Raw genomic sequence first — 19,533 nt, forward strand, 5'->3', positions numbered from 1 at the left:
TGGGCTTAAGCATCAGTATTTTATTTTAACTCCCCAAGAGATTCTAATATGTAGTCGTGGTCATGAACCACTGAAATAGACCATGGGGTTTGTTGTGAGAATTAAATTAGGTCATTCATTTATTCATTCATTCAACATTGATTGAGTTCCAAATCTGGTCCAGGAACTTTTCTAGGAGGCGGGAAAATGGCTGGGAGCACGTCATTTACATTTGAAAGTTTTAAAAAAAACATAACAACGTACGCTCAGAAATTATAAAGCAGACAATAGTGATATGGCCGGGAGTGCTGGCAGTGTAGGTGGGTGAGAAAGAGTAGCCTGGGAAGACCGCACTGACCAGCTGGTATTTGAGCTGGGATCTGAATAACTACTAGAAAAGGCTGTAGATGTGGGGGAAGCGTGTTCCAGGCAGAGGCAAAGGCCCCGAGGCGGGTTACAGGCAGGTAGCCTGAGGAAAGGGAAGGCGACCAATGTGACTGGCCCACTGTGAAGGAGGAGAAAGAATGGAGGGGGAGAAGGTCAAGCTGGGCTGAGGATGGGGTCCAGAGCTGGTGAGGCCTGATAGGTCCCAGGGGAAGGTTTGGATGGTGTGTGTGGTGGCCAGCCATGAACCTTTGAATAAGAGGAGTGATGCGATCGACTTCATGTTTATAAAGAAAATCTCTTACTGCTGTGTGGGCATGCACTGGGGGAAAGCAAAGAGCAGAAGCAGAGGGATCTGTGAGGAGGTACTGCCCCATCTGGAAAGGAGACGTGGTGGCTGGGGTCTCGTCCCACAAGGATGCCGGACGAGAGAATGCACAGTCTGTGCATCATGGCCACTCCCCCCTGAGTGGGGGTTGACATCAGAGCTGGACTTGGAATTTGTAGGGCCGGGCAGAGTGGGGCCAGAGGGGCCAGAGGGGCCAGAGGGGCTGCCAGGCCAGAGGAGCAGGTGCAGGGAGAACAGAGGTCCATAGTCCTGCGAACAGAGGGGCAGGGGCTGAACCAGAGGGGTCCAGAGTGCGAGGGGAGCTCTGGGATGATGCAAAGCTGAGCCGGGGTTTTTGGGGGTGTCTCAGGAGAAAGAGTAAGGTGGGAGGGTGGGAGAAGAGCACTCAAGGCCATCCCTCCCGACCCCTAGAAATGCAACCTGGTCCCTTCTTTTTTTTGTTAGTTTGTTTATAAATAAGATGACCGGTAAGGGGATCTTAACACTTGACTTGGTGGTGTCAGCACCACGCTCTCCCAAGTGAGCCACAGGCCGGCCCTCCAGTCCCTTCTTTTCTTCCTTGAGTCAGATGGCAACTTTGGAATGAAGCTTTCCATGGTTGCCCTATTTAACGTTTCAACACCCACCCCCACCCCCACCCCCACCCTCACCCTCACCCTGTCACTTTGGAAGCTTCCCTCTTCTTCTTCTTCTTCTTTTTTTTTTTGACCGGTAAGGGGATCGCAACCCTTGGCACGGTGTGGTCTGCACCACACTCAGCCAGTGAGCGCACCGACCATCCCTATGTAGGATTCGAACCCGTGGCCTCGGCGCTGCGCTCTCCCGAGTGAGCCACGGGGCCGGCCCGAATGCTTCCCTCATCAACCTTTTGTCCTCAGCATGTGTCGTCAGCTGACGTACTATTCATACCTATTTATCTCAAGGGCTTGTGTCCCGCTCCTGGAATGCGAGGACTCTCCTCTGTCGCGTTTGCTTCTCTATCCCTAGCACCTGCATCGTGACCTTAAGAATGTTTGATGAAAGAATAAATGAATGAAGGAAAGAGGGAGTGGACAGGAGCTGCGATGGTTCCGCGAGGCCAGAGGGAAGGCCGGGGTCGGACCCACTCCAACTGCGGAGGGCTTTCCTCACCAGCCGGAGGGCTTGGTCTCCACCCCCTAAGTCCTGGGGCACTGGAAGCCCAGGTTGGCAGGAAACCTGGTACCTCCCATCACCCCTTCCCCACGAATGTATCGGGAATCCCCGAGGAATTCTCTATCAAGGCCTGTGGGGAGAGCGTGGGGCAAGCCCTCCACAGACCCCACTGGCCTGGCTCCTGCTCAGATGCTCACACGTCCACCCAGGCTGAGCTGGGCCAGCAGCAGCCCCCTTGAAGGTTCTGCCCCTGACTCGAGGCCACCGGCCCAGGACCCCCTCTCCTTCAGCGAGCGCCAGCCAGACCTCTCAGAGAGGGTCTCACATCCTTGAATTTCCAGGTTCCTTCCCAGGAGGCCCCCTGGCTCTTTTGCATCTCTGGCCCCCTCCTGCCAAGCAACGATTGTGGGCACCACGCAGGTTAGGCAGGGACAACCAATGAGGCTCAGGAAGATCTAAGTGGCCCTTGCTGCCTTATGTTTCCATGACTAAGAGGAGTTATTCTAGTAAGAAAAAAAATGCTTTTTCTTTGGCGGCTGGCTGGTAGGGGGATTCGAACCCTTAACCTAGGTGTTATACTACAGCGCTTTAAGAGACCAGCCCTAGTCTAGCAGATTTTTGCAGAATGAAAACTAACTCTCTAGTACTTGATGTCTCCATCTAGGCAAAGAACTTTTAGGTGACAGTTTTCCTTGCAAGTAAACGAATCCATGAACAGATAAGCAAACAAGTAAATTAGTTCTAAAAACAGTAGTTCCCATCTAATAGTCACCACGCTGTACCAGAGTCAGCCAGGGCCGACAAGTGGCATGCTACCTGGTGGATCCTGGGACCTGGTGGGTCATCAGGGACCCTGGAGGCTGGGCCGGCAGGAGTGAGCCATCTGGCTGAGACACAGACTTGAACGATGTGCATCACTCAGCTTTCCAGAAAACCAGGCTGTCCCCCCCCCCCCCCCCGCCCTTCGTCCTTATCTCGACTCACTTTGTGGATTTCATTTGACTGTGTGGTTCTCAAGCTACAAACTGCAGGTAGAATAACCTGGACAGGCTTAAGAATCGCAACGCTCAATGACAGTACATGGATCTCATTGGATCCGATTCAAACAAACTTAAAACTTATGAGACAGTCGGGGTAATTTGCACACTGTCTGGGTATTGGATGGTGTGAAGATATTATCGTTCATTTTGTTAAGTATGATAACAGTCTCGTGGTTATAGGTTATTTTTAAATTTTCTTATCTTTTAGAGATTCATAATGAAATATTTATGGATGAAATGAGTTGATGCCTGGGAATGGCTTCAAAATAACTCGGGGCAGAGAGTGGATGAGAATATAAATGAAATAGGATTGGTCGTGGCAGTAACTGAAGTAAAGTGACGGGTAACTTGGGGGTACATTACACCATTCTCTTTATTTTTGTGCATGTTCAAAGTTTCCCAGATAGAAAGTTAAAACAAAACAAACAAAAGAAGCATCTGCAGAGCTTTTGAAACGTAGCTGTCTGGGCCCCTCCCTGAGCAATTCTGAATTAATTGATCTGAGTGAGATTTGAGCATCAGTGTTGTTCTAGAAGCTCCCCAGAGGATTTTAATGTGTTTCCGGGGTTAAGAAGAGCTAATCAAGTGCCAGACAATAAGCATAGTCTGATTCATTTGTGTTTAAAAATGTACATTGAAAAGTATTTTTGTCTAGGCATTTTCAGCATCTGTAAGGATTCATTCAAAACTGCTAACAGTAGCTTTCTGAGCGGTGGGATTACGGAAGAGATTTTTATTTTCCACTTGACTGATTTTTATTGTATTGTTTGGAACTTTTACAAGTGTGTATTGCAGTTATGACTTTTAAAAGAAAATATTTACACTTGAGAAAATTTGTTCAAGAATCAGATGGCGTACAATGCAAGGGAGTGAGCTTCCCGTCACGGGGGCATTCAAGCAGGAGCTGGGGGAGCATGAAGCAGGGGCATTGTCAGCAGAGAGATTCCTGGGAGGCTGTGATGGGGGGTGGCACCAGTTATTTCAGATCCAGAGGCCCACGCCAGGACTCTACAATAGGACCCCGTCTCTGCAAAGGTCTCACTGGCTGGGAAGCCTTTGGGCTAGAGTGGCCTGTGTTTGAGTCAGCGTCCTGCTGCTCCGGGTGGGGCCCTGCTGCTCTGAGCTTCCCCAGGCCATCACCACTGGTCTTGACATGGACCTACTACCTCTTCTCTGGTGCTGCTGCCAAGCTGCGGGCACTGCTGGGAGGCAGTGGGCAGAGCTCAGTCCACATTCACCAAACACCGAATAGCAGACGAGGAAGGGTGGGAGTAGTGACGACGTGGGGCTTGCCACCTGTGCTGATAAGGGCTCTGCTCCTTCTGCTCCTGCAGCACAGCCATGGAGATGCTCTGGACGCCCCTGCTGCTGGTGGCCTCTTGTGTCCACACTGTCCACAGCTCACCAGAGGTGGACGCCAGTGTTCCCAGCATCAACATATCCCAGCCCTTGCACATCCTAGAGGAACGTAACCTGCTGGTGCTAACGCCCGCTGGCCTGACCCAGATGCTGAACCAGACCCGCTTCCTCATGGTGCTTTTCCGTGAGTGTCCCCTCCGGGGTGTTGGGTGACAAGCAGGGTGAGGCCTGCCTCCTTGCTTTTTGGGCCAGAGGAGTTTTACCTATTGCTAAACACATGAGAACGCATTATTAATTTTAAAAAATACATATATATATGTAACATTCTCCCCATTTCCAGATGAGAATACTGAGGCCCAAGGAAGTTAAACAGATTGCAAGGGACTGTGCTGCCACTTTCACCTTGGACTTGTACGTGGCTCCTCTGTCCCACTGAAGACAAGGAGCCAGGTGTTACCCTCAGGTGTATACCATTCTGAGCCTCAGTTTTCTCCTCTGTAAAATGGGCATAAACATAATGCCCATGCTGGATTATTGTGAAGACTAAATAAGATGTGCTAAGTTCCTGGAGCACAACCAGAGAGCTGTAAATGACAGCAGTTGTGCTCAAGGACGTTGTAGACTGTTGCCTTAACCAGCTGAGCTTTGCATGTCTGCTTTGTTCTTTGGACTGTTGTTCTTGGCGTCAGCAGAGAGTGGGGTGAGAACAGGCTGCTTCCCGAGATGCTGGCTCAGAGCTGTGCCCTGGGACACAGCATAAGGGATTTTCATAGCAGCCTTCACCACTGAGCACTCACTGTGTGCTGGGCACTGTCCTAAGCACCTCATGAAGTGTCAAGTCATTTGATCCTCACAACCTAGGGTGGCGGGCACTATGCATTGCCCTATTTTATAGCTGAGGAAACAAAAACTCAGAAAGGCCAAGTGATTTGCCCAAGGTCACACAGCACAAGTGAGGACCACAGACCCTGTAATGTACCACTTTCCCATGGAAGGATTTGGGGATGCAGGAAGCAGATGTGAGCACTGGATTCATAATCCTGCCATCAGAGCCACTCCTGGAAAGTGGCTGGCTCCATGTCAATCCCCAAGGCCTGCTTCCAGGATGTGCCAGGCCTAACCAGCACCCAGGTTTCTGCAGGCCAGGCAGAGCCTGAGGTTGCAGAGCTGAGCAGGGCAGGGGAGGGCAGGGTGCCTTTCCCATCTTGGTTTCTGCCCCTTCCCAAGCCACCGTCCACCCATGTCCCCCTTCCCTCCTGCTCTCGCTGCTGTTCTGGAACAGTCCTTTCTCCCTCTCTCCGTTTACCCCTCTCTAACCATAACCTTCTATAGTCTCATTTTTATTTCCAGTCCAACCGGTACAGTGTAATGTGGCGAAGGTCAGCTTTAGAGGCTAAGGTCCTACATTCAAATGCTAGGCTCTGCCACTCACCAGCTGGTGACCTTGGGCATGTGATCTTGAGCACTCTGAGCCTCTCTTTACCTGGCTGCAAAATGGGGGATTCAATAACATTATATAATATGTAGGGTTACCGTGGAGATTAGGTGGGATAATATGATTAGCACAGGGGCTGGTGCAAAATAAGAGCTTAAGAATATATTGGCTTCACTATCATTGTCATTGCTGGGTTCCTCATCTGTACAGCAAGGTAATAATTCCTCCCTTGCAGGCTGTCGTGAGGATAAAAGTGGGCTCAGAGGGGTAGGCCCCAGCTCCTAGCAAGCACCCCACAGGCAGAAGCTACTGTGTCTTATTCACCCCATTTTGAGACAGCTCTGCTCGGTGCCAGACCCTGGGTGGGGTCTGTGGTGGTCCCAGAGAAAAAGAGTCTCAGTTTCTCTTCTTAAGCACTTTACAGTTTAAGCCATAAATGTCACAAGTCACGAGAAACTCTTTAAAATGCTGCTATGGGTCAGGTGTGTCCCCTGAAAGCTCATGTATTGGAAACTTGACCCCCATTGTAACAGTGTTAAGAGGAAATCCAATCTTGGTCTTTGAAAGGTGGGCATTCAGGAGGTGATTAGATTGTGAGGACTGTGCCCTTGTGAGAGGACTGATCCATTCACAGAGTAATGGGCGTGGTTCTGATGGCTTTAGAAGGAGAGCGAGTGAGAAGCTTAGCTCTTTCTTTCACAACCCACTCTCACTATGTGACACCCTGAGTTGCTGTAGAGAGTCACCCCACCAGGAAGAGGGCCCTCATCAGATATGTTTCCTGGACTTTGGACTTTCCAGCCTGTGAAACTGTAAGAAATAAATTTTACTTCTTTATAAATCATTCAGTTTTAGATATTTTGTTACAGGCAACAAAAATGAACTAATGCAAATGCTATGCATGCCATTAAAATAATCTAAGCTCTGTACTTTGGGTGCCCCGAGGTGCAGAACTAGTGGTTAGGGCTTGTCCTCAGAAACAATCTTTCCAGCTGCAGCAGCTGAGCAGCCCGTCCGGCATGGCCACGGCCCCTCATGTCTTAGACTGAGGAAGGGTGAGTTCATGGTTCATTGTGTCTTATAACTTAGTGATTGACACTGAACCTGGGGCTACAGAGAGGGCTAATCAATTTTACATTCTTTAATTGCATTTGATAACAGCCAATTTAAACACTTTAAACTTCAAGCCTTCCCACTAGCAGGTATTTGAAAGCAGTGAACTCAACCCCAGCAGAGATTTTGATATCTAAAAGAGAAACTCAATTAAAATTATTACATTTGAATCTTTGATTTCTGCCAATACACAATTTAAATCAAAATGAATTCTCAAAAACTGGCAGGCCTTCTGAAGTGACCTTTGAAAAAACTAATCGCTTGGGGAAAGCATTATAAAAGCTTTTTTTCCAAGGACAAATGGGCTCTTTACAAAAGGAATTTTCAGGCATTGCCCACAGGGACTGCCTCAGTAATTCTCAAATCCTCAACTGCTGCTCAGTTTCTCATCTCTCTGAGGAGGCCCAAGAGCCAGTGGTCGGTGGGACCTTTCTTCTCAGATGTCCCTTGCATGTCTCAAAGCCACCTGTATCCAAAACAGACCTCAGCATGTTTGATTTGGTCCCAACAACCTGCTTCTTCTCAGGTTCTGCTTTCACAAACAGCTCCACCATCTGCCCAGTGGCAAAGTCAGAAACTTCAAGGTCATTCTTGATTCTTGCATCTAAACCATTAACATGTCCTGTTGATGCCACCTCCTAAATCCCTCTGCCATATCCAGTTCTCCTTGCACGTCCTTGCCTGGACTTTGGGGTTTAAGCTCCTGTCAGGAGGCCGTGCCCGCCCTCACTCCCAGTTAGACTGTCCGGGCCTCCCACGTGCTTATGCAGCCCTCTATGCTTCTCCCTTCCATAGCATTTGCCATACGGTATCAAAACTGCTTTTAAACTTGCATGTTTCATGGGGGCAGATCTTACTCATCTCTTGATTCCTAACATCTGGCGTTGTGCTTGGAACATGGCAGCCTCCACAGATGTTGAGTGAATGAATGAATGGCCCATGGTTTTTTCCTTCAAAATTAACTTGAATCAGTCAAGGAGAGAAGGAAAGACTATCTTTAGTAGGGAGAGGCCAAGATAAGATTTATTAGGAGCTGTCTAGGGTCATTACTACTCTTCCTTAAGGCAGAGGTAACTCTGCACCAGTCTACCAACCTCTCTCCAGCCCGTCCCCACTCATTTCTCTGCCTCTGGTAACCACTATTCTACTCTCTATTTCTCTCTTTTTCATTTATTTTTCTTAATTGACCCACAATAACTGTATATTTTTATGGAGCACAATATTAACACAACATATACTTTATTTCTTTATTTTGTTTATTTTCTGCCTTCTTCAGTGACAGCAGGGATTTTTATCTGGTTGTTCACTGTTATATCCCCAATACCTGGAATAGTGCCTGGCATATGGTATATCCTAGAAATGACTTGTTGAATGAATGAATGAATGAAATGAATGAATCCCCATGACTATTACTGTTAGGTCTTATCCATCTAGTGCTCAGATCGCAGCATTCCAGCTGCCACAACTCCTTTCTCTCACTTCCATTTCAGACACTCAGGGGCACTGGACTTTGTATGAAACCTCTAAAAGCTCCAACATTTGGACAATCATTCCAAGTGTTTCTCTCGCCCTGAGCTTCTGCCCTTAGAAACTCAGATTTGGATGCTGTGTCAATCAGGAACCCTGAGCTCAGCATGGCCAAATCCACAAGGAAGCCGGGGAGAGGCCTGTGGACCAGAGTGGCTGGCAGAAGGCCAGTTCCTGCCACTGCTGATGATGGAGGGTATCGAAGGTGATGATGGTGATAAAGCAGGCAGTGGAGAGGCATCGATCTACAAGAGAGGCGCAAAGTCCCCACTTCCCATCCATTGATTGGGAGTTTAATGAAAACAATCATTCACTTTCAGGTTCCACTGCAGGAGCAGATGGGCTGCCTGGCAGTGGGGTGTGTGCCAGCTGTCCCGGGGCCCAGCTTTCTGGGCTGTGCTTTACAAAAGACCTCTCTCTTAGACTTGGAACATGCCCTCAGCAGTGGAGGTGATTTGCACTTTTTCCAAGTGCTCCAGATGGAAATGGGGTTTGAGAAAGATAAGAGTTCTGGCTTGAAAGGGAATCAAAGAGCCCCTGCCCTGGCTTGGTCTACCTGCCTCAGACACGGGGCAGTGCAGGACCCACAGTCTCACAATGTTACCACGAGGAAGAAAGGCAGACTTGAGCACCTTTTAGTCCTCTACCATTTAGGCCAGAAATTAAGCCAGAAAGCCCACTGCCAAAGTCACTTGCTGGCTCCCTGTAGCTGTTTCCAGAAAAGGTCTACACCCACCACCACCTCACTGCCCAGCAATGTGAGAGGCCAAGGAAACCAGAGCATCAGATCTCTTAATGGAGAATGTCAGGTCTCTCTCCAAGGGAGTGTTCACATAGGAGATAGGGAAGCATCGTCACCACCCCCCCACCTGGCCTTCCTTACCTGTGGCAGTCCACCAGATGGCGCTTATGAAATCTCTCTCCCTCTCTCTTCCCCCCACCCCAGTTTCTGACCACAGAAATTTTACAATAATAATAATAGTAAGAATAATGCATTATGTCCTTTCCATGTGCTGGGCATTATGCTAAGTGTTTTTTGTTTGTTTGTTTTTTTCTTTTTGTGACCGGTAAGGGGATCGCAACTCTTGGTGCGGTTTCACCCGCACCGTGCTCAGCCAGTGAGCTCACTGGCCATTCCTATACAGGATCCGAACCTGCGGCAAACCCGCGGCGGGAGCGCCGCTGCGCTCCCAAGCGCTGCAGTCTCCCGAGTGCGCCATGGGGCCGGCCCTATGCTAAGTGTTTTACATGCCTAGTGGAGGTTAGAGAGTGGAAACTCTGCCACTGGACTGAGGGAGTTGGGATCCTGGCTACAGCTCCACAGTGGTATGGTCTTGGGCAAGTAGGTCATTTTGTTGTGCCTCAGTTCCCTCATCTATAAAACTGAGATAATAATAATAATACCACCCCACGCAGTTATTGGAAGGAGTAAGCGAGTTAAAACTCTTGGGAAATAATAAGCAATATATAAACTGTTTGTTAAATTTCATTTAACTCTGACAACTCCATGAGGTAGCTGCTATTATTTTCCGCATTTTACACAAGAGAAAAGTGGAGCTTAGAGAGATTAAGTTTCCCAAAGTTGTATTGTTTCCAGTACTACTGAACCTAAAAAACCCTGATGGACATCTTCCAAATTGTCTAATTTCGTGAACCACTGTGTCTTACATCCTGTCACATTTATGAAAACTTACCCATTATCAGCTGAGCACTAGAAAGGCCCAGGAACTAAGCAGCCTGCCCCAGTTTCCAGTAAGTCCCTTTTTATTTCTATCTGAGACCTCGTCAGAGTGGTCTTTACAGTCCATACTTCCATAAGTATCCTGGTCACTGCCATTTAACAAATCCCTAAAACATTCCAAACTTTCCCTGGTTTTCTTATCTTCTAAACTCCTACCAGCAGCTAGGCTTTTCCTAGCCCCCTTCTTCAAATTCTTCCAGCCTTTCCTCAACACCCAGTTCCAAAGCCACTTCCACATTTTCAAGTATTTGTTGTAAGTAAGACCCCACTTCTGGTACCAATTTTCTGTGCTAGTCCGTTTCTGTTGCTTATAGCAAAATACATGAAACTGGGTAACTTATAAAGAAAACTAAATTTATTGCTTACAGTTTCTGAGGCTGAGAAGTCCCAAGTCCAGGAACACATCTGGTGAGAGCCTTGGTGGTGGCAACAGTGACCCAGGGGTCTCACATGTCAGAAAATGATGGAGCAGAGAAAGAGAGACTCTCATGTGCTCTCTTTTTAAAGCCCTCAGAACCATGCCCATGAACTAGGGCATGGTCCTTACAATCTAATCACCTCTTCAAAGTCCCATCTTTCAATTATCATATAAAATTTCCCACCCTCAACAATTACAGTGAGGATTAAATTTCAGTGACTTTGGGAGGGTCATTAAATCCACTGCACAGGCCAAACAAAGAGTCCACCTTGTGAGATGGGGAGGGAGAAAAAGCTCCTGCGAGTTTTGTCTTTACACTGGCTCTTTCAGACAACCCATCCTCAAAGCAATCCAGGAACATGGCTGAGGAGCTGGGCAAAGCCGTGGAGATCATGGGCAAAGGCAAGAACGGGCTCGGTTTTGGCAAAGTAGACATCACCATGGAGAAGGAGCTTCAGCAGGAGTTTGAGGTTAAGAAAGCCCCACAGTTGAAGCTGTTTTTTGAGGGCAACAGGTTGGAGCCCATCAGCTGCAAAGGTAATGGTGCTTGTGTGTCAAGTTTATTTCATGTTCATGTAAAGCCCACTTGACAGTCAGAGGGTGGAGGTTGGAGGCTCTGCTCCACACAGCCTCTCAGGCTCCTTCCACCCTGTGGCTCTACCCTTCTCTAGGATATTGGAGCCACCTGTTCTTGTGTCTGTGTCTGGCCAGCAGTTGAGGTGAGGAGGCAGAATATCACCTCCTTGGATGGTGTGCATGGCCCTGGCCTGGAAGTGGTGAACATCACTTCTATTTGCATTCTATTAACTAGAAGTCTGTTATTTGGCCCCACCCAACTGCAGGAAAGGCTGAGAAATATAGTTCGGTTCTGTGTCCATAGGGAAAATTGTGACATGTAGCTACCTCTGTCACAGCCTGCATCTCAGCTGATAGGCCCTAGAAACACCAAGAGGTGGGAGCATGGAGTGCATGGCTTATAAACTACCAGAGACCAGAGACTAAGTTCCTAATTCTACTCCTTGCCCCCAGTCTTCTACTTTAGAATGATTTTGACAGGGTACTAACCAAGGAAGCACTAGTTAGTGAAAAAGAAGACTTGGAGATGATAGAGCAAGACAGTTTGGAATGCAGCATCTACTAAACACTTTCACTTCTATCATCATTCATTAACTCATTCATTCATTTATTTGACACCCATTTATTGAAAGCCTACCACGTGTCAAGCCCTATCTTGATGTTGAGGATGTTTGGAAGATTATGTGCCTCCATATGGCACATGATAGGCCCTAATTTTTTAAAAAGTTACATATATGACTGCATAAATGGATGCAGATGGACAGATGGATAGATGGATGTAATAATGCTGATAAACATGGAAGTGCCCAGCACTGCCCCTACTACACTGGTAGAATGTTCCATTAGATATGTGTTGAATGATTGAGTCTCAGGAAACTGGGACTGCCTTTCACAGGGTCTGCTATACAGCAGCTTCCAGTAAGCCTAACTGAGTGTTGTTGCAAGAACCAAGTGGCCAGCAAGTGCTGCCAACACCTGCATGGGCAGCAGGATGCCTTGCAGTTCTCAGAACGGGCACAGCAGGGCATGAGAGACACAGGACGGACTTGCCAAGGATGGTGCTGCAGAAAAGAAGCTCAGGGCGGTTACATCAGAGACCTGGCAGGTCTGTGGCTCCAAACAGGCTTGTGGGGAGGGCGGTGCATGTAGGGGGATAAGAGGAGAGATGGCGAGAGAGGGCAGGAGCAGCGAAAGAAGTGGCAGAGACCGCTGCCTCCTGTGGATATTGAGTGATGACCCTCAACATCAGGGACCCACTGATCCCAAGCAAGGAGCCCTTTGTGATGTGTTGGCTTTGGGGAGGGCTATGAAGAAATGAGAAGCCCAAGGTTACTTCGCCGATGTCCATATCTGCTCATGCAGTGGCCCAGGTGCTGGGATGTCCTTCCCTCCTGAAGGACAGGTGAGAGCTGACTCCAGTTAGAGGCAGCGAGGTGACTGTGGATACTTCCAGACCATGAGTGAAGCTGGCAGGAAAGGTCCCCAGTGCCTTTGACCCCTGAGCCTCCTTCGTGGTGGGAGCCAGTGCCTGGGACTTTCTCTGCCATGTGGGAATCTTTATCATCACCTCCTCCAGGAAGTCTCCCCTGACTACCCGGGTCGGGGTGCTGGATCCACTTCTGTGATCCCACAGCACCTGTGCTTCTCCCATCAAGGTCCTCACCTGCAGGTTTGTATCTGTTCCTTGTTGTCTACTGAGAGCATCATAAGGGCAGGGGCCAATCTCACTTCTGTTCTTGGCTCTTCTGAAGAGGCTACTGGAATCAACAGCACACCCCTCTGGGTCCAAATCCTTACTACATGCCTGAGGAACAATCACTTCCTCTTGTCAAACCTCCATTTCTTCTTCTGTGAAATGGGGATGGTGAAAATATCTACACCCTGGGGTTGCCGGCAAGGCACAGGGCCTGACACATACTTGCAGCGTTTACTGTGTTCTGTTCTAGCCCCTTCTCAACCCAATGTAGGAGCTGCTATTACACAACAACCCAGTGTAGCAGGTGCTATTACAGATGGAGAAACTGAGGAACAGAAAGGTACCTCGAAGCTCCCCAGCTATTGAGTGGCGGGGTCGCAAATTTTTCTGAAAAGGGTCAGATAATAAATAGTTTAGGCCTTATGAGCCAGACGACCTCTGTCACAACTACTCAACTCTGCTGATGCAGTATGAAAGCAGCAATATGTCAATGAATGGGTGTGGCTGTGTTCCAGTAAAACTTTATTTATAAAATCAAGCAGTGAGCCAGATTTGGCCAATAGGCTATAGTATGTGGAACCCTGCTCTACATTGTGCTGTACTCTAAATAAATGGCAGATGTGTTTATTATTATTATTAAACTATTAGTTTCCTGACCCTAGTCCAGTGCCTGGAACAATTAGGTTTTTAATAGGTAGATTTTGAGTTTGAATGGGATGGGATTGCTATGGTAATTTGAATACATCTTTTATTTTATTTATTTTTTTTTAAAAGATGACCAGCGGGGCCAAGCCCGTGGCGCACTTGGTAGAGTGCTGCGCTGGCAGCGTGGCGACGCTCCCGCCGTGGGTTCGGATCCTATATAGGACTGACTGGTGCACTCACTGGCTGAGTGCCGGTCATGAAGAAACGACAAAAAAAAAATAAATAAAATAAATAAAATAAATAAAATAAAAGATGACCAGTAAGGGGATCTTAACCCTTGGCTTGGTGTTATCGGCACCACGCTCAGCCAGTGAGTGAACTGGCCATCCCTATACAGGATCTGAACCCATGGTCTTGTTGTTATCAGCACTGCACTCTCCCGAGTGAGCCACAGGCTGGCCCCTGAATACATCTTTTAGATCCAAGCTTCCTATTTCTCATTTTCTAAACTGAATGAGTAATGCCAGTTCTGACAGTCCCCTGCCTTGTGACTTTTACAAAAACTTCTCTTAGGAGGCAGGTGGGATTTAGTCCTTGCTAGGTCAAAGCTCCAGTCCTGTTCTCCTCTTAATCTCCAAGGACTGATGGTGGGAGATGTGGCCTTGGCCACCTCCCTGTAGGGAGAGAGGCTCAGGTTGCCCCCAGGGCCTCTATTAATGATGCATTCACAGCTTGTGCCTGTAAATATGCAGCCAAACACTGGCCCCGGTCAATCATTGACATAACATTCACACCTCAATTGTCACTGTGTCCTCTGTCTCAGGGCCAAGTGCCAGGGGAGGCACCATGCCCCGCGAGGACAGTGCCCAAGCTGCAGGCACTCAGAAATAAACTATTTGCCAAGTTCATAGCTACCTCAGTCCCATGGGGTCCAGGGGGTAAACGGATCTCCTACATCCCAGAGAAGGTGGCCGATATCAAGTTCCCTCAGGCCAGCTTACGTAAGGATTCATTCACCTCATTCATTCATCCTAGGATGATTTCTTGAGCAACTAGTGTGTGCCAGGCATTACAGGAGCTCCTGGGAACTCACACCGAGCAAGTTAACAAAAAATCATCAAAATAATTTCAGAAAGTGATACTCAGTGAAGAAAATAGAACAGGTCACAAGACAGAGAATAACTGGGTAGGGGTGGGGTGGGGTAAGAGAAGAGACACTGAGAGTTCAGTCAGCAGAGGGAGCTGCCTGTGCAGAGCTCAGGAAAGGCCGGCCGGCCCGGGCAGGGGCACTGGCGGAACAAGGCACGATCAGAACGATGCTTCTGATGACCTGAAATTTAACTCATTTGGAGGGTTTTGTCCATCTTTTTTGATATTTTCAGAATTTTTAAACCAATCCCTTTCAGTGCAATTACACCATAATTTTGCCAGCAAATGCCTTTAAGAAAAAGAGTGTGTTTCCATATTTGCCTGCTTTTTTCCTAAAGATGGCTGTGAACACTGTGGAAATGGAAACTCAGCTTCAGGCTGAAATCTCAGAGGAGGGGTGACAGCAGTGGGCAGGGGGAGTGCCATGGTCTGAAGGTGGCATGAAGCCTTCCCTTCCTCTCGGTCTCTTGAAGCCACCATGTAATCCTCATGTGAACTTCTATAGGTGTGACTCACTGGGGCTTTTTAAATAGCCTTATCTGTATGAGTGTCTCCTAAAGCCAAACATGGCATCTGCTGTGGCCGGAAATTCTACTCCTGGCCGTGTACCCAACAGAAGTGCATACCCTGTGCCCCAGAGACATGCACGAGAATTCATTTGTAGTGGCCCCACACTGTAAATGACCGGTGCCTGTCAGCAGAGAATGGGTAGACGGACTGTGGAATATTCACTCAGTGGAACGCTACGCAGCAGTGGGACGAATCTCCAAGTGCATTAACAGCATGGGTGAATACGAAGTTCAGGAACCGGCAGACCGTGCGTGCTGTTAGATGTTAGGATAGTAGTTACACCGGGTGAGGAGAGGAGCTGGGAGGAGGCATGACAGGGACTTCTGAGGGGCTGGTGATGTTCTGTTTCTCTATGTGGATGATAGGTGCAAAAGTGTGTTTGCTTTGTGAAAATTCATCATACTGCACATTGGAATTTGTTCTCCTTTCTGCATGCAGACATACTTCATTATAAGTTTTTTAAAGGCCTGATGTCCTTAGGAAATGCAGACAAAGGCACTGAAAGCAGAGTCCTTCTGCAGCTGACATGGCAGCTCAGGGAACGTTCATCACGCCCCTTCAGTCACTCACCCTGCCGCAGGGCCTTTGCGTTGGGGGGAGGGGCCTGTGCTCTGCCCAGACCTTCTCCCTCTCCTTGCCACCTCCTAGTTAGCACCTCTGTGCCCTTCAGTTCTCAGTGCACGTGTGGCTTCCTCCAGGGAGCCTTCCTTGGTTTCACAGCCTGTCAGGTATCTTTGCTGCAGACTCACAGACTTTTGCTTTTGGATTCTTCCTTTGGGTGTGATTATACACTATTCAGGTGATTATTTGATGACTGTCTTCCTTGACAGAATGACAGCCGCAAAATGGTGGTGATGTGTTCGTTTCTGCTTACTTTTACGTCCCCAGGACAAAGTGTGGCACTTGATAGCATAATAGGCACTTAGTATGTATTTGTCAAATGAAGGAATGAATGAATGAGTGAATGAATAAAGATCTGTGGATATAGTTCAAAGCAACTTATAGCACATACTGCTTTATCTCATAAACTCATTTAAAATGTTCTATTTTGTTCTATAGCAGACTTGGATATAAAATGATACTTTAATTACTTGCCATCATGTGAAGTTAATTATCCTAGGGAACATACTCCATCTGTATATAGCCTTGTGTACATTCGGGCTCACCATTTTATCTTCCCAGATATGGTATGTGTGTCCTAAAAAGCCTTAGAAGCTAAGCCTTTTGTGTGCTTGGCACCTCCTGTAAGGTAGCTGAAAAATGGAAGTCAGGATCCTATGACCTTGGAGGACATTCGGGTCTCAACTGAGAAATTGGAAGCACAGAGGGATAATGGGATATTCCCAAGGTTACAGAGCTAGCTGGTATTTTTATTTATATTTTATTTATATTTTTGAAAAATAAATCCATCTTCCTGTCGCCTTGGAGAGTGCATAAGAAGGAAGACTGGAAATGCTTCCTCTTAGCTTTGATCCCCAGGTTTTCTAGTTGGGTGGCTGTTGGCAAGTTGAACCTTGATTTCCTCATCTGCAAAATGGGGACAGTAAGAGTATCTGTCCCATAGGGTTGCTGTGAAAGTTTAATACATGCAAAACACTCAGCACAGTGTCTGGCCCTTGGTAAGTGCCCCATAACATTTAGCTGCTGTTGTTAATGTCCATGCCTTGGAGGTGGGGGAGAGGGGAAATAGAGGAACTGACCTTTGCCTCCAAGGGGTGGGAGCCAAAGACAAGATACTTCTACTCATTAAACTTGGGGAGGACAGGTCTTGCTCCAGTTCAAGAGGAAACTTCTATGGGATCCATTTGACTGTATCTCTCTCCAGGAGTGGTTGAATCTACTGCCTTGGTCGTTTGGTTGAGAAGACAAATTGGCCAGAAAGCATTTTTGTTCAACAACAGCCAGCAGGTGGTAGAGTTTGTAAAGTCCAGGCCCTTGGTCATCATTGGCTTCTTCCAGGTACTGAGGTCAAGAGGTGGGAGGGGGCTTTTCGACTGATAGGAGGTGCTGGGTCTGGGAAGGGGTGAGGTGGGGAGACTCTGCCACTTGGGTTGTTCCACACCCAATTTTCCCCATCCAATAAGCTGGTTTTCTAGGGGGGCTCCAAGGTTTAAATGAAGAAAGAAAAGATGGAAGTTGGAGTGGTAAGAGAAGCTGGCCAGAGAGATGGACAGGAATGAAAGAAAGGAGAGGAGACTGACATATTCATTCAATTGGTTTTAATAGTGTAACTCATCTTTTGGGGGGTCCATTGAGAACATTGTTGAATAAGGGAATGTCTTATTTTCTCATTTGAGAACCATTGCTTTTTATGCTTCTGACAGCCACCAGCCATGCTTGGGCCAGGCCAGCCTCTCTCCCTAAAGTCTCCCCAAACATCCCCATATGCTAAAACCAGTAACGCATTATAAACACGCACCCATTTGCAAATACGCCAACCCTCATCACAGGTGCAGCAGGGAAGGACAAACAGCTTGGATATGATAGTAAAATGTCTCACGATAGATTTTTATTAATTTTATTTTTTGTATTTATAGATAAATTGCAAATTATTTTTGCTTTTAGAGAATGAGTTCCTCGTGAGTCTTAGCTCACTCACTGTAAGCTGATGAATCCTCCCTGTCTCAGTAGAAGTCAGGACTTTGGCGTCTTGTTTACAAATGTGGAGCGTGTGTGCCTGTTCTTGTCATCCTCGTCTTTGACAGCATTTCTGGGCCCGATTTCCTTTCAAGCTGAAGAGTGAAGGCTGAAACTGGAGTCAATCTTGATACCAAGTTCACGTTTGCTACCAAATGTGTTCTAGTCAATTGCCTCTTCTGAAAGCAATAAAGGAACAAATATTAAAAAGTCTCAATCCTCAGGTTAAAAGAACCTTTAATAATTGGAAAAGGTCAAGTTTATCAATTCTCTCCATTAATCTCTGAGGATTTGCCTATGGTGGCTTTAGTCATAGCCAGAGAAGCCTTCTGGATATGAAATATTCATGAAAGGGGTTTTCAGTGACCCAACAAAACCCCAGAACTTAGAAAAGTGAGGAGACTGATTGACCACCATTTCTATCCTGCCCTTAGATAAGCCAGACGTCTCTGCTTCCTACCAAAGCCTCACCAAGCGTTCTTCCTCACACAGGACTTAGAGGAAGAAGTAGCAGAATTGTTCTATGACGTGATCAAGGACTTCCCGGAGCTCACGTTTGGGGTGATAGCGATTGGAAACTCCATTGGGCGTTTCCATGTCACCCTTGACAGCGTCCTGGTGTTTAAAAAGGTAGGACCTTGATCCTATTGCTAGTGAGGGTGTCTCTAGTTTAAATCAGGGGAAAGTTTATGTGTTGGGGATACAAATTCTGGTTCTGCCACTTTTGAGCTAAGCGGCGTTGGACTAGTTGACTTCTGTGAAATTGGAGTCTCCTGGTGTTTCTGTGGCCTTTCTAGCCATTCTCCACTGTAAACTCCTCCTCCTTCCTTTAACTGGTGCACCCCATTCATCAAGGCTCAGTCCCATGCCCTTTTTTCTTCTGGTCCATGCTTCACCTTTCACCATCAGCAATTAACATCTATACACCCATGACTTATAAACACCCATCTCCAGCCAGACTTCTCTCATCTCCAGACCTTCATGTGCATCACCAGATGTCACAACATGGCTAAACCCAAAGTCACAATCTTCTCAGCAAGTCCTCTTTCAGTGTTTTCTTTCTCTCAATCAGTAAATGGTGCCACCATCTCTCCCATCCAGTTAAGAAGCCAGAAAACCCAGGCACCATTCTAACACCTCCCTCTTCTTCGCCCCTCATAACCAACCTATCACTCCAATCCTATTGATTTTCTATCCAAAATGTCCCTTGAATTTGTTTATCTCTGTCTCTACTGCTACCATCCCAGGTCAAGTGACCATCACCTGCCACAGCCTCTTGCAACAGCCACCCAACGATCTACTCTTGTCCTCTAAAGAGCAGTCTTAACAAAATTCACATCTGATGGTCACTCCCTTTCTCCCCTCTGAAAGTCCTTTAATGGCGTCATAATAATAGGGTAAAGACTGAAACCCTTAGAAAGATCCACAGGGCCTTTCATGGATCTGTGCCCACTGAGTACCTTCCTCCTCTCCCTCTCTGGGATCTAGACCTGAGCCATCCAATATGGCAGCCACTAGTCACGTGTGACTATTTAAACTTAATTAAAATTAATTAAATTAAAATTTTAGTTTCTCAATCACACTAGCCACATTTCAAGTGCTCCATAGCCACATGTCACTGGTGGCTATGGTATTGGACAGCATAGATTTACAGAGCATTTCCATCATCACGGAGAGTTCTAGTGAATAATGCTGCTCTAGACACTGTGGCCGGTTCCTGGGGACGTGCCTTACTCTCTCCCCACACAAAGCCACATCTTTACAACAGCCGTGTTACTTAC

The 19,533-nt window shown here is 47.3% G+C and overlaps 1 protein-coding gene across 1 annotated transcript in view; it reads left to right on the forward strand.

The window, feature by feature from the left end:
- LOC134380763 (protein disulfide-isomerase-like protein of the testis) overlaps nucleotides 1-19,533 on the forward strand; it is a 52,983-nt gene that overhangs the window by 18,498 nt on the left and 14,952 nt on the right. Inside the window, exons 4-7 of the mRNA XM_063100894.1 lie at nucleotides 4,221-4,429; nucleotides 10,810-11,016; nucleotides 16,941-17,074; nucleotides 18,245-18,382. Coding sequence (XP_062956964.1) covers nucleotides 4,228-4,429; nucleotides 10,810-11,016; nucleotides 16,941-17,074; nucleotides 18,245-18,382 — 681 coding nt within the window. The 5' untranslated portion in view covers nucleotides 4,221-4,227. The remainder of the gene's footprint in view (nucleotides 1-4,220; nucleotides 4,430-10,809; nucleotides 11,017-16,940; nucleotides 17,075-18,244; nucleotides 18,383-19,533) is intronic.

This window comes from Cynocephalus volans, chromosome 6 (genome assembly GCF_027409185.1).
Source record: "Cynocephalus volans isolate mCynVol1 chromosome 6, mCynVol1.pri, whole genome shotgun sequence".
Lineage (NCBI taxonomy): Eukaryota > Metazoa > Chordata > Mammalia > Dermoptera > Cynocephalidae > Cynocephalus > Cynocephalus volans.